The sequence below is a fragment of the Prinia subflava genome, chromosome 14 (genome assembly GCF_021018805.1).
Source record: "Prinia subflava isolate CZ2003 ecotype Zambia chromosome 14, Cam_Psub_1.2, whole genome shotgun sequence".
NCBI lineage: Eukaryota > Metazoa > Chordata > Aves > Passeriformes > Cisticolidae > Prinia > Prinia subflava.
This window is the reverse complement of record NC_086260.1, coordinates 8,657,386-8,680,173: the sequence shown is the minus strand read 5'-3', so window position 1 is coordinate 8,680,173 and position 22,788 is coordinate 8,657,386. Positions and strand designations below refer to the sequence as shown.

The 22,788-nt window shown below is 48.2% G+C and overlaps 1 protein-coding gene and 1 long non-coding RNA gene across 4 annotated transcripts in view; one reads left to right on the top strand and one right to left on the bottom strand.

Moving 5' to 3' along the window:
- Nucleotides 1-550: 550 nt before the first annotated feature.
- LOC134558107 (uncharacterized) overlaps nucleotides 551-22,788 on the top strand; it is a 47,587-nt gene continuing 25,349 nt past the window's right edge. The window contains exon 1 of the long non-coding RNA XR_010082282.1: nucleotides 551-1,596. This is a non-coding gene — a long non-coding RNA (uncharacterized LOC134558107). The remainder of the gene's footprint in view (nucleotides 1,597-22,788) is intronic.
- Nucleotides 1,590-22,788, bottom strand: part of FAM107A (family with sequence similarity 107 member A) — a 28,198-nt gene continuing 6,999 nt past the window's right edge. For 2 of the 3 annotated variants that reach the window (XM_063411629.1, XM_063411630.1), the window contains 4 exons: nucleotides 18,076-18,139; nucleotides 8,290-8,464; nucleotides 5,004-5,160; nucleotides 1,590-3,855 (listed from right to left, as the gene is read on the bottom strand). In XM_063411629.1, coding sequence (XP_063267699.1) covers nucleotides 3,748-3,855; nucleotides 5,004-5,160; nucleotides 8,290-8,464; nucleotides 18,076-18,139 — 504 coding nt within the window. In that variant the 3' untranslated portion in view covers nucleotides 1,590-3,747. Of the gene's footprint in view, nucleotides 3,856-5,003; nucleotides 5,161-8,289; nucleotides 8,465-16,626; nucleotides 17,170-18,075; nucleotides 18,140-22,788 lie in introns of those variants that run through there. The other variant, XM_063411632.1, reaches the window with a different exon arrangement.

Genomic DNA, 22,788 nt, shown 5'->3' with positions numbered 1-22,788 from the left:
ACCACCTCTGCCTTGTTCTGAGTGGGATGTTGGCATCTGTGCTGGTAAGGGTGTTGCTAATGAGAAAGACAAGTCCTTTATGTTTGCTTCACTGTGTTAATTTTTAGTCCTGGTACTCAGGAACCATGATGTGTGTGACCTACTTGTGTGAAGCATCATCTCTTTTTCATATCTGCTAAATGTATGGTCTTTGGTTGATGCTAAAGCAACTTTAAAATTGTTTTAAAACAATTAATAGGCTCAGTAGTGTGGGGATTACTTGTCAGTTCAAAAATGTGTTTTTCAATTAAATCCAAGGATGTGTTTCCTTGGCTTTGTGTGGATTTTATCCTGTCAGGCATGTGGGCATCCACAGTCAGTTAGAAATCAGACTGGAATTTTAGTGCACAAAGCCTGTTCACAGTCTGCGCCCTTATACTTTCATCAAACTGGGATGATGTCTGGGGATAAGCACTGGATCCAGTGTTGGGTGCTGATGATGCAAAGGGCTCATTGGTGAGGGAGTTAACACAACATTAACAAAGGAATTGCTGTCAGACTTCACTGTCTTTATGTTCATTCAGTTTATTTGGCTGTTGTCTGTTTATATCCTTGGAGCTTTTTCAGTTCCTTGTGGAAAAGAGCAAAATATACAATCATCATTTAGTTTATTTCTTCAGAAGTGTCCACATTAAACAGTGAGTTAATTCAGTAGAGGTGCATGACATATAGTTTTATATAAATGTATAAGCACCAACACAGCATACAGACTATATACCACAAAAGCAACATACACAGTGCAAAAAATTGTCCTCCATCAATACTCTGATAATCTGTATCTTCTGGATACACCAGTTTTATTCAGGAATGTACTTTAGGGGCACAGGGAAAAAATTAACACAAAAGAAATAGAGACACGAAGATACCCCAATATCTTCCTGGTGATACCTACACTGATTTTTAGGGTGCCACGTCCTCACTGCTGTTCCACAAAGCACAAGAGCATCAGTGAAAGTCGTACGGGCTCTATGTCTGAGCCCAGCTGGGGGTTATCAGTTCAGAGGGGTGACAAGAGCTGTGCTGGAAGATGCTGTGATGTTTAAGCCACTACTCCAACAGTAAAAGGATCATTTCCCATGTGCCATCTCCGAGGGCTGGAGCCTGGAGCTCTGGTCAGGGTTGGAGCTCTGTCTGCCCTGCTGTGTGCCCCAGCATGCTGCCTGTGCTGGCTGCCCCTGCTGGCAGGTCCCCCCTCACAGCCTGTGGGCAGCTGGGTGGGGGTTTTTCTGCTGTCTCCCCACTGCTGGCAGGATTTCTTGTGACTCTACTAGCCCAGCCTGAGCTAGGACAGTGTGACCTGGCCCTCCCTCGGCCTTTGGGACACTTGCTGGAAATGACCCAGACATCCCTTAGCCACAACAGTCCGCGTTGTGTGCAGCCCCTCTCTGTGCGTGGTGGACACTGCATCAAAGGGAGACACCTTGATTTATTTTTCCCCCTCCAGGTAATATTTGCATACTCAAGAAGAGCAGCAAAATCCTTCCTGCCTCTTCACTGCTGACCTTACTGCATGGCTCCCACCCAAGGACTTGCATAAATGCCCCTGTCCCAGCCCAGGTGAGCTGATAACATGGATTTTACTGGTGCATATGGAGCGACAGATTGCCTCTCCTGGAGTGCATTTCCATCTGTGGCAAAATTACAAATTAATTTGCTGATTTTTTTTGAGCTCTTTGATCAGGGTTACTTAATCTGTGCCATAACTCCTCACAAAACCTCAGCACAGTAATTCTAGCTTTCTACTTACACCAATGTTACCTTTGGAGTATCATACAGCATTCTTTACAGCTATAATACAAGCATCCTTAGTAGCACTTTTTTATCCTTGGAGAAATTTGGCTTTTTTTCCCTGTGAAAAAATACTGGAAGTTGCTTCTTCATTATGGTTTTAATCATAACCTGCATAAAAAGCTTCGCAGTTGGAAAGGCCATTAATAGATAATTTCAAATCTTGTTTGATTCATAGTGACAATATGCACTGGATTTCTGAAATAAAATCATGTTTAGAATAAGTATATGAGCAAGGGCCTTAAAAACTGCAGCAGAAACAGTGCCATGAGATGGGGTGCTCAAGGACTGGAGCTGATAAGGGCTTTTATAGTCCAGTCTGTTACAGAAGCTCCATACCTGTATCACTGCTCCTGACACACGATGTGGCTCAGATGTTTTACACAAACTGCCAGGTCAGGCAACAGCCCTCTGAAATAAAACATCCCACTGGACCAGGAGACTAGAGAATGGATTAGTAACTTTTTTCATAAATATGTACAAATGCCCAGTTTCCCTTAAGTTACATATAGATCCACTGCAGATGTGGATAATCAATATTGATTAACCAGGTATTACCTGCCCAGCTGACGAGGTCTGCTGAGGCTGTTCAAGAACCAGTGTCCAAAGGCAGTTGGTGAGTTATGCTGTTCAGGCTTTGTATCAGGGCTGATGTGAGAAGCAAGAAGCTGAGATATTCCTGAAAACACACTTCTAGCTCAGATGTGGATATCCCAGGGCATGGGTGTCCCATAAGTGTGACAACTTTATCCATACATGGTGCAAATCCACCATCCACCTCAGCTTTCCTACACCAGCAGCAAGAGTTTTAGCTTTGTAAAGTGGCAGCTGCAGTGAGGCAGCTCTGACCTCTGGACAAGGGGATGAGAAGCACTGACAGGTAGTTTTGCATCAGGACCTACATGCCCTGTAACCCCTGGTGCCTACAGGTACCAGCAGGGTGGTAACAGGACAGCTTGGAACTGCTGGGACATGACTACATCACCCCCTCTCCATCACAGGGTATTTCTGGTGAGTCCCTGTGGTAGCACGTGTGCAGCTGCTGGGCAAGGGGATGAAGCTCAGTAGTGCAGGGGCAAGAAGCAGTTTGTCTGCTGCATCCACTGGGATCTGCTGCCTGGTCACTGCACACTTCCATGGACACCTGTGCTGGGAGCACCCAGCCTTTGCTTTCTGCACAGAGCATTTGCCTTCTGCCTGGGGTGTTGATGGAACAGCCTGATGTATTTTCTGCCTGAGCATGGAATTGCCTAAAAAGCCTCTTTCAAACAGGGTTGAAATGCTGTTTAAATGTGCTTGTGAAGCTGCACCTGCCTGTGCTGCACTGGTAAGAGCACACAGAGGTTGGTTTTTCTAATAGTACAGGTGTGCTGCTGAGACACACAGCCTCAGCCATGCTTGATGGGCAGACTGGTGCAAAGCCAGTGACCCTTGGGAAAGCCATTACAGTCACTTGGGCTGTTCTCAATAATACACACGTTGTCCCTTTTAGTTACCAGGTTTCTAGGAGGCTCTGCAGAGCTGCAGCTGCCCTCTTGTCCCCTTGTGCCTGGCAAACCTGCCTCCAAGAAGCAGGGGTCCCCCAAGCTGTTCCTACACAGACTTCCCTGTTTTAAATATTCACTGTGTCTCTAGAGTTAACCAAGAGTTAGCTGATGGTTAGTGTGCACCCACAGTCTGGGGGGAAAATAACACCATTCTCTCTGCATCCACTTGTGTGAGTACTTTGGTAAATACTACACTTTTTCCACAGTGATTCCCTCCTGGTCTGGGAAAACCTTTTCTGTGCCTTCTACTGGAGCAAGTGTTAATAACCACAAGTAGCCCCAATGGCGTGGCTGGGAATGTCCACCATGTACAGAGATTTCAGTGGGGGTGTTGGCGCTGCCTTGGTAGGATCCTGTTGGGTTTTGGCAGAAGCTATGCTGCTTTCTCATCCCCTGTCACCGTTGATGTTCTTCTCAGGTTTTCCTTGACTTTAATGAATTCTGGTGCATGGTCTTCCTGCTTCTCCTGCTCTTTCTCCAGCTGTAAAAAAGAATTCATTGTGCACATGAAAAGACTATCAGCTATGTTAAAACAGAAGGCTTCAGTATTGCTGGGTCCAGTCATTATTGCCCAAAGCTGGACTGAGTGTGTGGTGCATGTGTTGTGGCTCTCTTTTTACAAGCCATCACACCAGACCTACGTTCACCCTTTGTCTCCTGTCCTGCTGAAACATTAATTCCTTTCTTTCCTCCAGAGAGGAACATCTCCATCAGAAAAGCAGGGTGGGGCTTCCCTTCAGACCTAGCATGGGAGAGGGAGGAAAAGGATTGAACCCTTCCCAGCAAAGGAGGCCTGTGAGTCTGGGAAAGCTCTCAGAATTAGATATTGTCTAAGGTGAGGTAAGTCATTGTACTGTCTGACTTTTATATGTGAAGTCCTTTTGGATCTTCCCTAAACCACCTTGTTTCATATTCCTTGTTCTCTGAGAGTCCCAGGCTTTGATTTTCAAGTGATTTCAGCTTGATGGACATTGTTGTTGTGTTGTTAATTAAACAAACTGGTTTAATTCGTTTGCAGTACAAATACTGGCAAGTAGGAGAGGCAATGTCTTTATTCTCAGTGGTAATGAGCCTGCTCACTGCTTGCACTGGTTTGGGTTAGAGGGCAAGCACAGAGCACCTGGGGCATGGCTGTGCTGCTGTCAAGTGCACAGTGAATATGATTTTTCCCAGGCAGAATTCTGGCCAGGGTACATGCCAGGAAATGTTCCCCAAAGCAGTTTGGGTAAGATTGCAGCAATGTCTCTTCCAGCACTCCTGCAGCCTCCCAGCCTGCACTGCAGGGTCCTGAGCCCTCCTGTGGTGGGTGCTGCAATGCCCCCATGCAGTTTAGGGTGCTTTGAACTGGAAAAAAACCTCCCAAGGACACTGTGTGGGACCCAGAGGACACCCAGGGTGAGTGGTGTGTAATGGGGGTCCTGGGTGAAGTGATATAAATGTGGTGGACCCCACTGTGAGGCTGAGATGGCTGCAGCTGAGTGGGGCAGCAGTGGAGGATGTATTTCAGCTACTGTTTTATGGAGGGGTAGAAATGCTATACCTGGAGTTGAGCCTCAGCCCACCCATCTGCTCTGTGTCATGTGTTGGGTGGTTAGGATAACCCAAGGATGGCTGAAAGCTCAGTTCTACCTGATCCAGCCTCTGGTGCCTCTTTAATAGCTCTTTTTCAAAAGGAGACTGCAATTTCTTTGCCTCTTCCTCTTCCTTCTTCTGTTTGATAAGCAGGTCTCGCCGTCGGTGCTCGAGCACTCGCTGTAGCTCTGGCTTGCTCTCCACACCCAAACCTCTGTGAATAAAAAGCAGAAAAATGAGGGCCAGAGCTTCTACACCAAGGGTGTAACCACTGCCAGACTGGCAACCCCAAAACTTGTCTTGGTCCTAAATGGAAGCACGGGAGACCTGTATTCCATGAGATCCGTGGGAGATCCATGAGCCAGGCCTGACACACGGATCCATCCACAAGGTTTGAGAGTGTTTGATGGTGCCTCGGGCTGCCTGCTTGGGGTGGGCACGTTTCTGTTTGTGTATGGCACATTTGGTGCTTGAAGTTTTACTGATCCCGTTAGACCGGGGTACCACAGCATTTTGTGTCGGGTGTGGAAACGGGACCTTCCTTAGGCTCGTGCTGTTACTGGTTTTAGCGGTGTCAGGTGTAAATTCAGCGGCGTTGAGAACATGTGCAATAATGACGATTTTTTTTCCCACCAGCAGGGGTAGTCATTGGGCTGCAGTAATTGTCCTGGCAGCTCCTTCCCTGCCCGCGCATCCCATCGGGAGCTTTGAAGCTTTGCTTCATCGGAAGCTTCGCTTCGGAGCTGAGGGCCGGCGATCCCTCTTGCTGACACGGATAGTTTGGACCAAGGGGCCAAAATGAACTGTCCTTTTCTCCTGGGAGCCGGAGGGTTTGCTGATGGCACAGGTGCCTGACTCCCCTTTGGCCACCTGATGCATCTCAGGTGAATCCCTGTTCTCTGAGGGGTGGGATCACAGGAAAGGAGACAGCGGGGCCATGCAGGCAAGGCATAAATGTGTGGTATAGAGATGGAAGGCACCCCCTGAACAGATTTCAGAAACCTCACACTTTGGATATTGCATACCTGAAGTAGTTATGGGTGGTGTTTGGTGTTCCTGTGGGCACAGGTCTGTGTTGAGAGAGGAGGGGACCTCCCCATGCCTGTGCTAAGGGCTTGCCCAGGGTGCCGTGGGTTGGGGAGTGCTGTTGATGTAAAGCTCCTCCTCAGCACCAGGAGGTCTTTGTTGACCAAAGGCTGGTTGGTTTTGGCCAAGGTTATTTGAAAACAGGCATCGCACCCTGTGGATTTCTTGGCAGGGTGGCAGGTGCTGAGGTGGTGCCTCACATCATGAGAAGCTGAAGTGGCAGGCAGGAGAGAGGAACCACCTTTTCCTGGTGCAGCAAACCTCTGCACTGTCACAGCATGTCTGGGGCCCAGTGCTTGCGTCCTTCCAGTACCACTTTTAATGATACTTCCTATTGTAATTTCTTTTTCTTTGTTTGTTTGTTTGTTTGTTTGTTTGTTTGCTTAATGACAGGACAAAGTTCACAGCAGCGTCAGTGAAGGCAGCCATAGCCTTGGCCCCAGAGCTTTCATGATGTTTTTGACGCAGGAGCAACTTGGATGCTGCAAAATTGCTTTTCCCAAGGCTTGAGAGAAGGAAAACCTGCCTTGGCTTGCTGGAGACACAGCTTGCCTGTAGATTTGTTACTATTCTTTGATTTAATCAGCCTGTGTTGTTAGTGCCCAGAGGTGTTGAGTAAGATAAGGATTTTGTTACACAAGCTGCTGATTTCAGTTGCTTCTCCCTGCTGCTTGAGGGGGAAAAACCAACCAAAGCAGAAATAGGAGCAAGTCATATTTCCTTCTCTCTCCCCTTCTCCCCTCTCTCTTTCTATGGCAATATTTAGCAGGAAGCTAAACTGATGGATTTGAGAGTGACAAGAAACCAGCAACAATGGATTACTTTTTGCAGTAGAGTTTGTTTCACATATTTTGCTGAAAAATACCTGTTTTGGCTCTGGAAGTCAGAGCCAAAACAGGTTTAAACTGAGGGGCTTAAGAGGGGCCACATGAGTAGGTGGTGCAGGATGTCTGTGGTGGAGCTGCCTCCTGCCAGTACCTGGTGGCACACGGGGATGTGACACGGTGGCAGGCACAGAACTGGAACACAAAGAGATGATGTTCTTTGTGTTTGCCAGTGTGAAGCGCAGCTCTGGTGCTGCAGGGTCTGCACCTCCTTCCCTGCCATTCCTCTCTGCTGCTTCCATTGCAGGGGTTTCTTGTTTCTTTGTTCCATCATGGTTAGACTGGAATAATGTTCTGTGAGATCAGACAGTGCTGGTGGGTGACCCTTTAAACTGAGCAGTATCACCAGGGAGGAGATGGTCACTCTCAAGCCAGAGACTTTTAAAAATATCTGGCTGGTATAGTGACATCTGCCTTGATACCAGAGAAAGGTCCCTGTAATTCTTCTGATTCTGGGAAAATCAAATCAAACCCAAGCCTAGCCAGTGCAAGTATTGATTAATGCACCCTGCTGGCAGGCTTGATTGTTCACTGAATTAATATCCGTGTCTGGTTCTTGTGATGACTGCAGTCCTTTAGAAGAGAGGCTGTGCTCCTTTTAATTAGGCAGCCAAAGAGCTATTGTGTCAGGGTATTTCAGGGTGTTCAGAAAATGTCAATATAAAGCCAGCAGATTTCTTACTGTGCTTAAAAGCCTCTGAGCAGAATATGGTTTCATTGCACTGATGTTCAGACAGTTGCTGCAATGGAATGATGTAGTTGTAGCTTCTTGATCATTGGTATGGTTTTCCTGATGTTGTATCAGTACCCCCAAAGAGTTAAATTGGGGTGGTGGGGTAGGAAGTCAGGAATATGCATTCTACCCATTTCATATTTAGGGAGTGGATGACTAACCTTGTAGAAATGATCTCACCCCACTGCTACCTCAGCTTTCAAGGGCTGCGTCCAGCCTGCCCCTCTTCCTGCCTCTGGCTTGACCTTCAAGTTTACATGAATGCTGTACATTGCTGGGGATTTGGCAGATCAGTGATGGAGACAGAAAAACCAGAAAACCTCCAAAGGGCACCAAAAAGGGGCTGTAGGGCCTTGAATCTTCCAGTGCTTGTGCCTCTAAAAAGTGCCAGCCAATCTGTCAGGATGGCAAAGCAGGGATTTTTGATCTGCTTATTTTTTTTTAAGAAATGGTCACATCAGAGAAAAGAGGAAAGGATACGGCAAAAGAGGACAGGATGCTGTGTTTGTGTGCAAGTGAGGGGATTGATTGTGCTGTTCCAGCTTGCAGCCCGTCACTGGCACCTGTGCCTCAGCTCCTGAGCTCTGACAGCTCAGCACCTCTTGCACTGCTCCAGTGGCAGGCTGTGACCTCCCCTTACCTTTTGTGGTTCATCAGCAGCTCTCTGTGCAGCTCTTGATGGCTCTTGGAGGCTTTTACAGGATTTAGGAGCTTTTTAGGTTTGATGAGGTCTGGGTTTCCATCTATGTAGTCTGGGTGAGTCAGGATATTCCCACCATCTGGTCGTTCCCGCTGTATTTCCGTGTACATTGATGCTGGAAGAAAAAATGAGATTGTTTGCCTGAGAAGTGTCACCCTGCTTGGTGTGAGAATCCCAGGCAAGAGAGAGGAGAGGAGCTGGTGCTTGTCCTGGCTGCTCAACACCCGTGTCAGTGTCAGAGTACATGTGCCTTCTTGTGCTGCTGTGGGTTTTTTGGAGGTTTTAAAAAATACTCCCTTTGCGTTGTTGATGAGACACATATTAATTAGATCACTTAAATTACTTGCCAGCCACTCGCTTCAATGGCTGCAGAGTTTATTGCCAAGGATTAATTAATGCAAGATAGGTCTAACTAAAACTGGAAGCAGCCATGGATGTAGACTGTGTTGAGCTGCTGCTTTGAGCGTTCTGGATGAAGCTGTTGGTCCCATAGCACAAAGGGATGCTGTGGGATTTAGGGGGGTTCTGAAACACTGGCCTAAGGAAGTCCTGCTGTATCTGAAACCTCTTGCCAAGGAAAGGTTTTGCTGATGTCCTGCTGACCTATTCATCAGGAGTGAGCCCAGTGCCAAGAAAAGCATCCTTCGCCCATGCAGTCGGTGATCATGCTGCAATAATTTGTATGTTCTGGAGGTAAGAAAAAGAGCCCACTGTTTTGGAAGGGATGGCAGCTTGGATTTCAGGCAAACCACAGGGCATGCTCACTGCTGGTGTTTTCCAATTCCTTTACATTTCCTCTTTACAAAAAACTCCTATGCAAAGTGAGTACAAAGCACAAGTTATAAGACAAACTGCATGTGGTGGGCTGTGTCTTTAAATGAGAAGCACAGTAGGTCTGCCTCCAATTATTCAGTGTATGGTCTAATCAGGGGCTCAGAAAGAACAATTTATTCCTGACTATTCACTTGAACAATTTGGAAGTTTACCAGTAAGAACCAAATAAGTCCCAGGAAAAGGGTGTAGGCAGCTTCATGTCTTTAAGTGTCTCATTATTGCAGTATTTTTGAGGCTTACTGTGAAGTTATATGGGTTGATGGACCTGAAGAAAAACAGTTGTTCAGTAATGTTGCCTCCTTCTCTTATTTCAATGTCATGTATAAAAGGAATAAAGCCTTTTTAAAAGAGAAATCAATAAAAAAAGCCCAGAGAAAGCAGACTAGGTCATTCTTTCACAGTCAGTAAGCACTTAAAATGTGAAGTGGATTGCAATCAAACAAAATTGTGTAAGGAATAATACTGCTGAAGAAAAGATTCAATATCAAACAACTTCTCATTGAATGTTAATGTGGCCAGTGCCCTACTGCTTTGGGAACAAAGGAAAACAAATCAGAGCCCATTACAGGAGTTTAATTGGGGTGAATAGTTCGGTACGTATTTAAAGGGTGCTTGGAAGCTGGAACCAGTGATTTTTTGTATCACGTTATTTTCCTCCAGGATCACACAACATGCTGGCAGAAGGGAGGTGGTGTGGTTTGATGTTTCGTGGCAAGTGCCAGGCTGACTCAAACCCTTGAGGGGCTGGACTCCCCAGGCTGAAACTGGGAGCTCACCTTGCCTTCCAGAGAGATATGGGGACTGAAGAACAGCCAAGGGTTAAGGCAGTGCAATTTCATGGCTAATTTTTGTTAGATGAAAGCCAGGTTTTGAACAATGAGAAAACATATCAGATTTTCACTGGGATAAAATTGCTTTTTTCTTTTTTTCTTGTACTTTTTTTTTTTTTCTTTCTTCACAGAAGAGGCAGAGAAAAGACAAGGAAGGAAGGTACAAAAGCAAAGGTTTGTTTTGGCATGAATGAAATGGTTGAACTCTTATTTCAAATGGCAAAGCTATGTCTTCATTTTTCAAACAAAAAGGTCTCTCCATGGAGTAACTTCAATGAAATGCCAGGTATTTTTAATGGAAACACTGTTTTTGGAAGCTGTGTCAATAGACAAGGCTCAAGGTCACTGTGTCATCCCACTGCACTTTCCTGCTGTTCCTGTTTAGTCCAGAGCTGCCTCCAGTGACACAGATGCCCACACTTGCTTCTGTGTTGGTACCAAATCCTGATGCATGTCAGGGGAAAGGCTGGGACATGTCCATCTTGGATTTGTCTGTCTTAAATCCACTTGATGTGCTCTGCTATGGGATAATGCAGTGAGCAGAGAGTGTGGAGGGATTAGCCAAACCAAGCCTGAAGGACCAACCTGAGTGTGTAAATGGCTGAAACTCAGGTAACTTTGGTATTTTTCTCTGGACCAGTTAGCTGTTGGGTCCTGTTGCTAAGCTGCTCTTGGGTCACTGGTGCAGCACTGCTATTTATTAAATAAATAAATAGTTTACCCCTGCCTCCATGATGTATGGTTTTCCTTTTGCAGCTCAGGAGTGGGAGTCCCTTTTTCCCTACCCCAAGACCCAGATCATGGGAGATTTGGTTTGAGACTCACTTGGGCAGAGTTTCCCCACATCCACATCAGTCTAACACCCAGCAATGCACACCCATGGAATGGTGTCATCCAGTCCTTCAGTCGGGGCTTGTGGTGTTTCCCTGGACACCCAGGATGATCAGGGAAACATCAGGATCTGCCCCTTTCTGTCTTATACAGCATTTTGGAGGAGCACTGTGGTGAGCCTGGAGGTTCTGGATGGGCTTATGTGGTTATTTCCAGAATGCAGCAATCTAACGTTGAATGACTGAGGCTTGCAAAGAAACAGCAATTTATCAACCTATTCACTGAAGGCAGATGGGTTCTTTTCCCTTAAACTAGTAAAAATTAAGAAAAAAAAAAACTGGAAAGGAAGGAGTGGAAGAAACTGAGATGTACTGGAAGCTTTTCTGGGCCAGTTCTGTTAAACCAGCATGTGAAAGTCCTCAAGAGGAGTGCAATTTGCCTCAATAAGCTGCGGGGGCCAGGACACAGCAGGTACCTTTGTGCTTGGTTTTCATGGCACTAGATGTGCCTAGGGGTGTGCAGAAACCCACCTTGAGGGTTTGGCTTCCCGTGGGTGTCTGTACTGCTGCCCCAGGGACAAAGTCAAAGTCCTGACTGGGACTGGAATGAGTCTTGAACCTCTCTGCAAGAACAGTACTTTAAACCTTCAGAAGCCCTCAGCCTGGAAAAATTCAAGGAATGTCTTCATTTGCACCAAGCAGAAAAAGAAAAATAAGAATATGAAAATACTGGTGTGTCTGGAGCACAGCTTGGGGTTATGCTGGGGGTAAGGATGGGGCATCCTTTCTCCTGCAGGTTGGCAAATAGGACCCAGTGCAAAATGTTTGTCGGGGAGTAGATCTATCATCTCTGAGACCTGAGGTAATGCATGTCTGTGTAACAAAGACAGAGTGCTATCAGGCTGCTTTTTGTCATTATTTATGGTGCTGGAGGTGTAAATCAAGCCAGGTCTCTGCAGTGGATTTACAGCAGGATGTCTGTTTTTGCATGATTCAGCTGCAGTTCAATGAACAAGGCTCTGCTCTGGCACCTCCCTGGCCACCATCATAAATCAGCAAAAGGTGTTGGACATTTTTATTTTGTTCTTTGCAAGATACAAACAAAAAGAATTACATGTGGATGTTAATACTCTCTGCTGTACTGAGGAAGACAGTGGGACTCTTTAAATAGGTCTGCTTTGGAGCATTGCTTATTAAAAGTCACTCTGTTTACTTGAACACACGCAGGCTTTTGCTTGCTTTTAGGTATTTTCCCTTTTCTCATTTCTAGAAGCTCAAGGCTTTCTAGGGAAAGTGGGTTTCCAGCTGCTTTTCTGTTAGTTAAAAGCACAACTGCCAGGATGAGGATGCCAGGGCCCCTGGCAGGTACTTGGACATCACAGATGGAGTTATCTCCTCTCTCAACTGTACCGTGAAACGAGCCTCCAGGCTCTGTTAGTTTTCTAGGAGACCACACAGGGAATTTGCAGCATCTTTGAAGTGGCCCAGAGACCAGACACCCTCCTGCCCCAGGGTGTGGGACTGACTGTGGGAGAAAAGTGACATTTTAATATCTCATTCTCTTCTGACCTAAAGCAAAGCCCAAATTCCTGCTCAGACCACCTGTAAATATTTATAAATCCCCCAGTTCCTGGGAGAGTTGCAACAAAATCATTACTCTGCAATCCTGGGACAAATTATTTCCACTTCTGATTATGCTCAGCCGCAATCTTTTTGGGAAACAGGATATCAGGCAACTTTGGTGCAGCACTAAATGCTTTTGAAAGCATGAATGCTGCAAGTATATATTAAATACAGTCCTATTAGGACTGTAAAACAGGGTGTGCTGCTTGGGGTGCTGAGTGGCTTTTGTGCAGTCTCCCAGAACAAGGAGAAAGGTTTCAGCCTGGTCCTGGAAAGGAGGAGGGAGAGGACTGGCTCATGCCCCAGGACAGGCTTTGGACATGAGGGTTTGGTCACGGCTGGAGCTGGGCTATGCTTCCTTTGGCTGCTGCTGCTTTTTGGTTTTCCCTCACAAGGAGGAGATGCCCTTCACAGAGTATTTATTTAGGATTAACCAGCTTGTTTCCTGGAGGTGGAGTGCCGTGTGAGCCCCTCTGTGTCAGGACTGTGCACTGCTGCTGGCAGCCTGTGCCACGTCCTGTTGGGATGGAAATAATCCCCAGGAATGTTAAAGGGATTAACAGTCCTGGAAAGGGCAGGTAACCTGAGGGATGCAGCTCTGCTTATGGCTGCTACATGGCTACAGCTGTTCTTTACAAGGGAAAAACCAAACAGGTAGGAAATGGAGTTAATCCATAGCTGTTGGATTTAGAAATCTGTAGAGTGGAGGTCTGGGGTCGTGCCCAGCACCTGTACAGGAGAATGGAGGGTGCAGCAGGACAGCAGCTGCTTTTTGCAGGTTTTTATGTGAAATGCCTGACTTGTATTTTGCCAAGGTCTCCTTGACATCCTGCCCCCTGTGACATCTCATTTTTCCCCTGCACATCCCTTGGCCCTTTCCCATGCCACCTGCATCCTTAAACTGTAAAGATGTCAATACTGCCTTATGCAGCACAGGTCAGCGTTCAACTTCAGCTGAAATCTAGAAAGCAAATGTAGTTCACAGTGTTTTATTTCTGCTGTCTGTGTCATTTGAGAACTGAACTAGAGCATCTTGGAAGAGTTTTGTCAATAGGGCCAGATGATGCCTAAAGAGCTTTTGTTAAAAATATTGTGTTGGCATCCATTTCTGGGCAGATAATGGACCTTTGTGAAATGCCACCTATGTAAAAACTGTCAGAAGGCATTATTTTGGGAATGGGATCTGTACTCAGAGGACATTGCTGTCTGTAACCTTGTGAAACCCTGTTACTTGGTAGAAGGGATAAGACTGGGTAAAAACCTCAGGATGATCCAGGGTCAGAGCCCTGGCTCTGGGTTTGTAAAACCACTGATCCAAGAGACCACTAGCTGAGCAGAAATGATAAAACTCTGGTTACAGGGAAGAACCTCTGGTTTTCTGGGTGCCTGGGATTTATTCATGAATGTGTCTTTTTTAAAGAACCAAGAGATTAATGAAGGGCTGCTGACAGCAGCTGGTCATACATGTCCTGCAAGTCAGGCGGCTGCAAAACCAACACACCAGTATGGGCCAGCAGAGCGAGTTTGAAGCTATTTACACAAGCAACCTGAGCCTGGGGGGAAATGTGGGTTTCTGACACTTAACTACAATTATGGGGGAAAACATCCCTTTTCTGGGCCTCAGACCCCAACAACATCCAGTCCCTGGGGAGCCCTCCTTTCCTCAGGGTGAGAGTACTGTCCCTCACTCCTCTTGGGAAGGCTGAGAGGAGCAGGGCCTGTCAGTCCCTGCAAGACTTTGTATGTGCAGGTGGAGGTTTCGGGGATCTTTAAACTGGCTTCTGTTACTTTTAAGCACTTGTATGCTTCTCTCTGTTAACCAGAACTTAACCTTTTTTTTGTTCCATTGTAGAGTATGAACTTTCTGTCAATGCATTTCCAGTGTCTGAAGTGCAGCTGGAGTTTGGCTCTACAGCTTTTCTTTTGAGAGAGTAATGGCAGAAAAGGTCATGCTGTATGTTAAGTCCTAAAAGAATGAAGCTGAAAGTTTGTCATTGGTTTTGGATCCTTCAATTGATGGCACTTGCTAACTTGCATGATTTTTCTAGTGTTAATTAACTGTATTTTAGAAATATAGAATAGCTGAGGTCAGCAAAATGGGAAAGAATTCCACGTCAGTCTCTGAAAGCCCCAAAGCTTTGTCTGATGACAGCAGCTTTCAGGTGTGCCCCTGCATTGCAGAGGATCATCTGCCAGGAGGACGGGAGGTTTGACCTCAAAGTCAGGCACTTGCTTTGGGAAGTTCCTTTCTGCATGGTTGGTGGGTTCAGGGCGGAGGGAGGCACCTGGGTGTGGGTGCTGCTTGATGGGGAGGCTCGCAGTGCCTGGATGCCCTTTGGTGGGTGAGTCCCCACAGCTGAGCCCACAAAATGTGCCTTATTACCCCAGTAATCCGTATGCTGCTGTTACAACAACCTGGAACAAATACCTGTAATTCACATTAGCCTAAGGATTGCTGTGGCTTACTGCCCTGGTGATGGATGATGATGACGTTAATAATGATGATGATGATGATGATGATGATGATGATGATAATAATAATAATAATAATAATAATAATAATAACAACGTGAGCCCAAAGATTGGCAGATGCTAAACATTACCCTCCCTGGGTGAGATGGCACCAGCTCCCATCCTCACCGTGATTTTCCTCTCCTCTGGTTCCAGCTGTGCCAGCAGCTCGGGAGCACCTCATACCCATGGACCTGGCACGCTCCCCTGTGCTTGTCACCAGGCGACCGTGCCTCTGATAAATGATATGTGTGCTCTGGGAAGGAGTCAAAGAGCCTTTGTCTGCTTTTAATCTATAGTTTTAAATAATTAAGCAAGGCTAATTCTGGTATTTATAATGCAATAGGGTGAGTGTAACTCGATGTGGCTGCTGTGGGAAGCAGTTCCCAGCTATCAAGTGGCTGCCTCAGGGCAGCGGTTGCTCACACACCAGGTCCCCTTGCCTGCATTCAGCCTTGACGGTCAGAAATAAACCCCACGGGGTCACAAGGTCAGAAGGCAGAGAAAACTCTAATAGAAATGTAAAACAGGGCTGGGGAACACACCTACCTCTGCAGCTCCCAGCATTGCTGCCACGCGTCACTACTGTCCCTACCTCTGTGTCTCTGCTGAGCACATGGTGGGGATGGGGCTGCCCGTGTTCCCCCCCAGTACAGCCAGAGCTCTCTCACTGGTATAGCCAGCTCTCTCTCTCTCCCCAGCTTGTTCCCAGTCCTGCTCCCCTTGCTGAGCCCTGTGCCAGCACCGCAGCCCCCAGGGCTGGGTCTCCCATTTGCACCAGCACTGCACCCTCCTAAGGGAGCACGGAGCAGGCTCTGGGCTCAGCCTGGGCTGCTCATGCACTGCCACCTGCCATCACCCCAAAGCTAAGGGACTCTGGGGGTCACCATGGTCACCTGCTGAACTTAGCATTCAAGCACATGGATTTAGAAGAGAGAAATCCCACTCGCTTTGAGGCTTGCTGAGCTGTCTGGGCTGTAGAAGTTACCAGCTGGAAATGCTTGTACCGTCAGGAGCAGCAAGTGCCTCTGCTGGCAGGCAGGACTGGGTGTGCTGGTTAATCATTTCATTTAATTACCTTGGACTGTGATAAGCAAAGATAGCAAGGCTGGGATCTTGGTTTGTTAGCAATCACCAAGACATCCCGTGCCTTTTACAAGCAGTATGTGGAGCACTGGTTTAGTTTTGTTAGACAGTGGCAGATGCTTAGCAGTCCTTCTTGACAATCATAAACTAAGTTTTAATATCTCACCAAATATTTGCTCTGCACATTTGCCTGCCAATGACAGAGATGCACATCAAACAGTAATGAATGCTTAAAGTTAGTTCAAAGGTATGTTAAGTACAGAAAATATCCTCCCATGTTGATTTGTAGGGATTGCCTTAGCCCCCTATCCAGCCCAGTGCCTCTCCAAGAGGGTTTGAATTGCAGGATGGGTATTCTAAGGGAATTTCATGTGGGATATGGAAAGGCAGAAGCAGAAGGGCAGCTTCTCAACCAGCTACTGAAGTAATAAAGTAACATGATATCGCAAATAAACCCGGGTCCCAAGTCACCTGTGGATACAGCGCAGAGCAATCCCACGGGATGAAGCAGCCCATCCCCGCAGAAAGGAGCACCAGAGCAGCGGGGATCCCCCTGGGCTTACCTGATTTCCGCAGTGAGGCCCTGGGGAGCCCGGGGGGCAGGTGCTGCCCTGTGCCCCACGACATGGGGCTGTGGGGGCTGAGGCTGCCGCTGCTGCCTGGCTGCACTCGCGCCTATGTGACTTTTGGCCGGTCCAACGAAGCTGCCTGGCTCCTGCCAGGTCTCTGCGGTGGCAGCAGGGATGGAAGGTCACGTGGAGGTGGCTGCTGCACCCTCCCTGCTGCTCCTGCCACCCCACAAGGACCTCACCGAGCTCTGGAGCTCAGCTGGCAGCGGCCGGTGGCCTTGCTCACTCTTCAGTGCCGGTCCTTCTGCCACCCCGAAAACTTCTTCCCTTCGCTCTTTGTTGCCTGATGATGTTTTCCCAGGATAGATGAACAATCTAATCGCTTTTTCTCCCCAGAGCAAACAGCTCTGTGCCAGCCCAGGCACCGAGCTGCCTGCTCGGCACAGCCACTGCTGCGGGTGGAGAGGTCGTGTCCCTGCTCCACGGAGCACAATTTCTCCTCAACGTGCCTTAACCACGCTCCTGGAGAAATCAGATCGCCCCAGAGGAAGCCGCACGCCCACTCTCTTTAGCAACCACTGCAACAGCCAAGCCGGCACCAGGGCAACCGCTCGAGCTATCGTGATTATTCCCTGGCATGTTGCAACACCCTGTCATCCACCTACTGCTGCACGGCCCAGGGGGAGCAGCTGCTACACCCCAGGGGTAAGGGCTGTGAGAAGGAGCAGCAGCCCCTGCACGGGGCCATGGGGGTCCTGGTGACATCAGAGCCCGTGTGATGCCACAGCATCGCTGCCCCAGGTCTTCTGCTGCTGGGATGCAGCCCCTGCCTGAGCTGCGCTTCTTGTCATCATCATCACTGTGGCTGGAAGGTGCCTTGTTGGTTGTCCCTGAATTGCCACAGCCGGGGAAATCAGAGGATGCAAAGGTGAGGGAGAAGAAGGGGTTAAACCACTCCAGCAACTGCTTTTGGCTCTTCAAAGGGTTCTATGGTCCAGTTCTGCCCAGGTTGCCCAGTGCCAGCCTGCAGTTGCTTACAGTTCCAGTCCCAGGAGGGCCAGGGATGAAGCAAAACCATTTCCACACAGAGGAACTGGATAGGGAAAGCTGAGGGGCACCACTGGGATGCCCAGTCACCTTCACACTCTGCAGCACCCAAGGGTGCATGGTCCAGCCCATGTCCTGGTGTAACACTCCTGGCCCTGTGAAGGACTGGCCAAAGACACCAGGTTCTCACAGACATAGGGGTGTTCTTTCCCTTACTTTCACTTTTCCACAGTTTGCACCTCTCCACATCCCCTCTCCACATCCCAACATTTTCCCCCATCCCAGCCATGTTTCCTAGCCAAGGGCTCAGCAGCACCAGGTGTGAGCAGAAGCCCCAGTCCCTCCCAGTTTGCCTTCAATGCTCTCTGAGGGTCAGCATGGGCTGCTGGCACTCACCTGAACTGCCACTCCCTGGCTTCTTGTTTTCACTCGGACCCTTGGACTGAAGGGAATATTCTTTCTGGAAGAAAAGACAAAAGAGAAATGAGAGAAGACTGTACAGGTATTGCCCTATCATAGGAGACAAAACATAGGAGAAGTTTCTGGTCCTTTGCTACCAGAGACTAAAAAATTAGTATTATTTTTAACCTCCTGACCTGGAGCTGTTCAGTTTAATTGGCATAGGGACTCAGATGTGGGAGAGGAAAGCCAGACTGGTCCTTATTCCAGTGTGTGTGGTGTTTGGCCATGTGCTTGTGAGCGTAGTCAGCCCGACCTGTCCAGCCATGGATTACTCACAGGCAGGGTTTGGAAGACTCCACATAGCTTTTGCACCTAAACCAAGGCTGTGGCAAAGGAGGTTGTGTGGTTTTTCTGCTCCAGCTGTGACTTCACAGCCCAGGTGTGCCCCACAAGATTTTTGGGGCAGTCTGTGTGCCCCACAGTGGACTTCTCTCACATCACACATTGTCTCATGGCCTGGTTGCTCATTGCACTCTTCAAAAATACCATTTGGCTCAATTTGAATGGAAAAGGAAATGGATACACATCTGTGCTATTCCCCTTGGGTCACCTTTGAACAAGTTTCAGGACTGTGAGTTCACTAGAGATGTGTCAAAGGAGGAAAAGATCATCGATCTAAACCTATGTTTTGAGCTCCCAAGGAAGTGTGGCTATGGCTGGTGGGTGTGGGACTGGAAAAGGGCTGTGATCCATCAACACCTGCATTTGACCGAGTAAAATCAGGAAAAGGCTAGCTAAATTCTCTGGATGTATTTCTGATGCACACTGGTGCCTGACCATCTGCACCTCTGGGCTCCTCTCCTGCAGAGAGGAGAAGGAAGTGGGTTTGTGGGGTGCTGTCCTGAACCAAGGGACTTCTCATGGCAAAGCTCTTTTTCTGGGAGCTCCTTGCAGAACAGCTCTCTTTGCTATCTAAATTAGTTAGCAATCTCCCCCTGTGCTCCTGTGTCTTTGAGATTAACAAAAAGCCTTTGTGTTGCCCCTGTAGCTCCCTGAAGGTTACTTTGTGAGGGTGGTTGATTGCTGGGTGAGATTTGGCTGGAGTGGCTCCTGCAGACAAGGGATTGCGTCATTCAGCAGCTGCCCTGTGTGTTGTAGGAAGTGGCTTCATGTCCTAGAGAAGGTGACATGGGGAGCTCATTCCAGCATCACTCATTGCATCTCCTGTATGGCCCTGTGTTGCTGGGAATGCTGCAGGGGTTTGCAGGGTGGGGTTTCTTTGGAGGAATCACCCCCGAGCAGTGAGCCCAGGGTGTCCCTGAGTCAGCAGCTGGCAGAAGATCCAGGCAGTTCTGATGTGGCTCTGGTATAGCTCTGGAACAGCTCTGGTGCAGCTCTCTGGAGTGTGTGGCACAGAGGGCTCATCCTGTGGGACTTGTGTTCTGCTGTGATGGGGCAGTGACGTGGTTTTCTCCTTCAATGTGCACACAAAGAGAAAATAATGCTGTAATGAATGTGCGCCTGGAGTGTCACTGGTGGGTGGCTGTATGGTTATTAATGAGTACTGGGAACAGGAAAATGGTTCTGGAGGAGCCCACAGCCAGGTTCTTGTTACCAGGGCTGTTCATTAGATGGACTTTTTAGCTGCTGAGTTCCTATGTTAGTGATGTTGGCTACTGGCTGTCATTTCTTTAGCCAATTGCTGTGGTACCAGGAGCTTTCTTGTGGACACATCTCCTGTGTATTAAAAAACCCCAGACGTGTCAAGCCAGTTCCCAACACCGGCACTGGCTCTCCCTGGATGTGCAATGCTGCCTGCTGACATGAGTGCAGTGACAGTGAGAGAAGGCTGTGTGCCCACAGAGGAGCCTGGCTGCAGCTGTGAGTGACAAAGCAGACAGCTCTGCCGGGATCTTTATTAAATCTCCACTTGCAGCACGGGGTTGGGACGGCAACACCACTGCCAGTCATGTCAGGCTCCCAATCTGCAGGCAAAACTTTCCTCTGCTGTAGTCACCTGGGGCTGGACTTGGAGGCAGAGGGTGTTTCACCTCCTGCTGCAGGGAGGTCCTGGAGGCTGGTTAAACATTTGCTCTGCTGAGTTAATGCTTGATGTGGGCTGAAGTGCTGCTTGTGGTGGTAGGGACTGGCTGTGCAGCCCAGCCTTCCCTCCCACCCTGTGACACTGGCTCCCAGCACAAACTCTGTATCCCAGTACAGCCTCAGAAGTCATGCTGGTTGCACTGTGGTGGTGACCTTGGTGGTGGCAAAGCCAAAGGCAGGGCATGTGAAGGCTGGTCAGACCATGCTGGGTCCATGGTACCATGTCACCTCTTGGCACAGGTTGGTTGGTAACACACTCCTGCTAATCTCCACTTGAGCCATTAGTGTATTTGCAGAGCAGGACAGCTTCTCCTTGCACCTCTCCAGCTCACCAGGGCAGTTAATGATTGTCCAGGTGATGGAGACTTTTGCCTGCTCCCTAGGGGACAAAGCAGGTTATGGCACTCTGTCCCCAGCCAGCTGAGGGACAGGTATTATAGGAGTCAGAGGGCTTGATTTGTCACAGTGATGGCTCAGATGGGGAGTTTGTGTTGCAATAAATGGGCAGAAAATGCCTTCTATTTCCCAAACCCTTCTATTTCCATGTGAAAACCACTTCTGTGTGCAATGTGACTGCATCTTGCCAGGAGTAAGAAGTAGTCATAAAATCTAGTATCAGATAGTAACACTGTGCCCCTCTGCAGCTGAGCAGGACAGTCCTGGAGACATTGCTGGTGGGAACAGGTGCCACTTCCAACATGCAGGCCAGCCCCTCCTGCCTGGGATCTCCATCCTGCTTTGACCATGTCAGTGAGGACACCCACTGCTTCAGCTGGAATTAGCCTGGTGATTAAGTGGGTTAAATCCCACAAAGCAACACAAAGTATAAATAGTAAGTAGTTCCATGCTCTACATGCACTATTCTGTGTTACTCCCAAACATCCTGGGCACCACTACGTCCTGGCAGGACTGTTCCTGGCCTTGACTCAGATGCACAGCAAAGAACCCCTGCAGCAGATGTCTGGAGGCAGTATCACAGGCATGGGCTGCTTTGAACCACCACTATCCTCCTCCCTGGCTCCCCACTGCGGAGTGCAAGGCTCCTACTGGAGCTTAAAGCCAGCCACCTTGTATAAACCATTAATCAGTGTTGTTTGTCCCACGTGTGGGTGCTGTGGTGTTTACTTGAAACACAACTGACAGGAATTTCGAACTCTGTGCGCTGACGAAAGCAGGGAGAAGAGCCATCAGCATGGTCAGAGTGCGAGCCATGGAAAGGGAGATGAGAGTGGCTTCAGGCAGGTTCAGATCAATACAGGTGCCATTAAGGTGCAGTATCAGAGCATCTGTATCACACTGTAGCCAAAGTCTGAGCTAATGAATTAGGTAAGAAATTGCTGCAATCAGATCAGGATGAGAAAGAGGTATAAAAGTGTGCAAAATGCCACTCAGGCTGATGTGACTCTCCCACAGGTCTGGCTTGGGAGGGAGACACCATTAGCAGGGTTAGACATTGCTCAACCTATTTAGGAGTAGATGACTCAGAGAAAGGTACTTTGTCCCTAAGGTGCTGTAGCAGCTCCTGACATCGGTGTTCAATGAATGACCCCATCCATTGATAAAAATAGTCTTGTTGCTGAACCCGGAGACTGTGAAAGGAGTTGTCATGACCTGGAACATGGTTCATTCATGGCTAGGAGATCGAAGCCAGCATTTCTGTATGTGATGAATCCACAAAACCTGTGATTGAGAGGTTAATTAAACTGTTCTCTACCCTAACTTTTAGCCCCTGATACCTCTTGCCGTTCTCAGTGCTCTCAATGAAAACATCTTGTATATGCCCCTGGACTCTGAGATGGCATCTGAGCAGTTGCCCAAATTTCCTCTCTTATTGCTGAATTTTGGTCTATCTGTGCTCATTTGCAGCAGCTGGGACAGATCCAGAGATATTAATGAAATCATCCACTGGAAGGAACTTGGGGGATTAGTAAGACCTTTTCCCATCTGTGATGTCAGTGCACAAAAATCTGTCAGCTGGATTGTTTTGCTGCAAAGTCCTGCCATGTGAGGTGTTGAGGCTTATTTGATTCAGCAAGCTGGGGCACATGTTTGCTGGGATGACACCGTGCTCTTGGTGAGGAGAAACACAGAGAATCAGCAGCACAACCCAATACCTCATACTGCTGCTAATTCCCTGAAGGCATTGGCCAAAGGAAGTGCTGCAGTTTGAATGAATTTCCAAAATTTCTTGAGGGCTAGGAAAGGCAGTATAACACCCAGCTCCCTCTGGAGCTTGCAGACTGGGCTCTGCCTTCCTGATAGTGGTCACTATGAAGCTGCTCTCAGGACTGTTGTGAGAAACTGCATGTCCAGTCTCTTGCAGAGGCAGAGCAGTGCCGGCTTTGGGAGGGTTACTCCTTGGCAGGGAGCTTGACCGTGCACATTCCTGTGCTCCCAGCTCATTGTGGGACACTGCTATATTGGCAGGTTTTGCAATCGGGACTGGCAGGCACCCAGGAGTCGGTGTCCAGGCACATCCCAGCATTCCTGGGCCAGCAGCTATAAAATCTGCTGCCACGGCTCTGTCCTTGTCATGGGAAGGGGTCTTGGAGCCACCACAGCACCCCGTGGGTGCCTCAGCCCAGCCCCGTGGCTCCCTGCCCT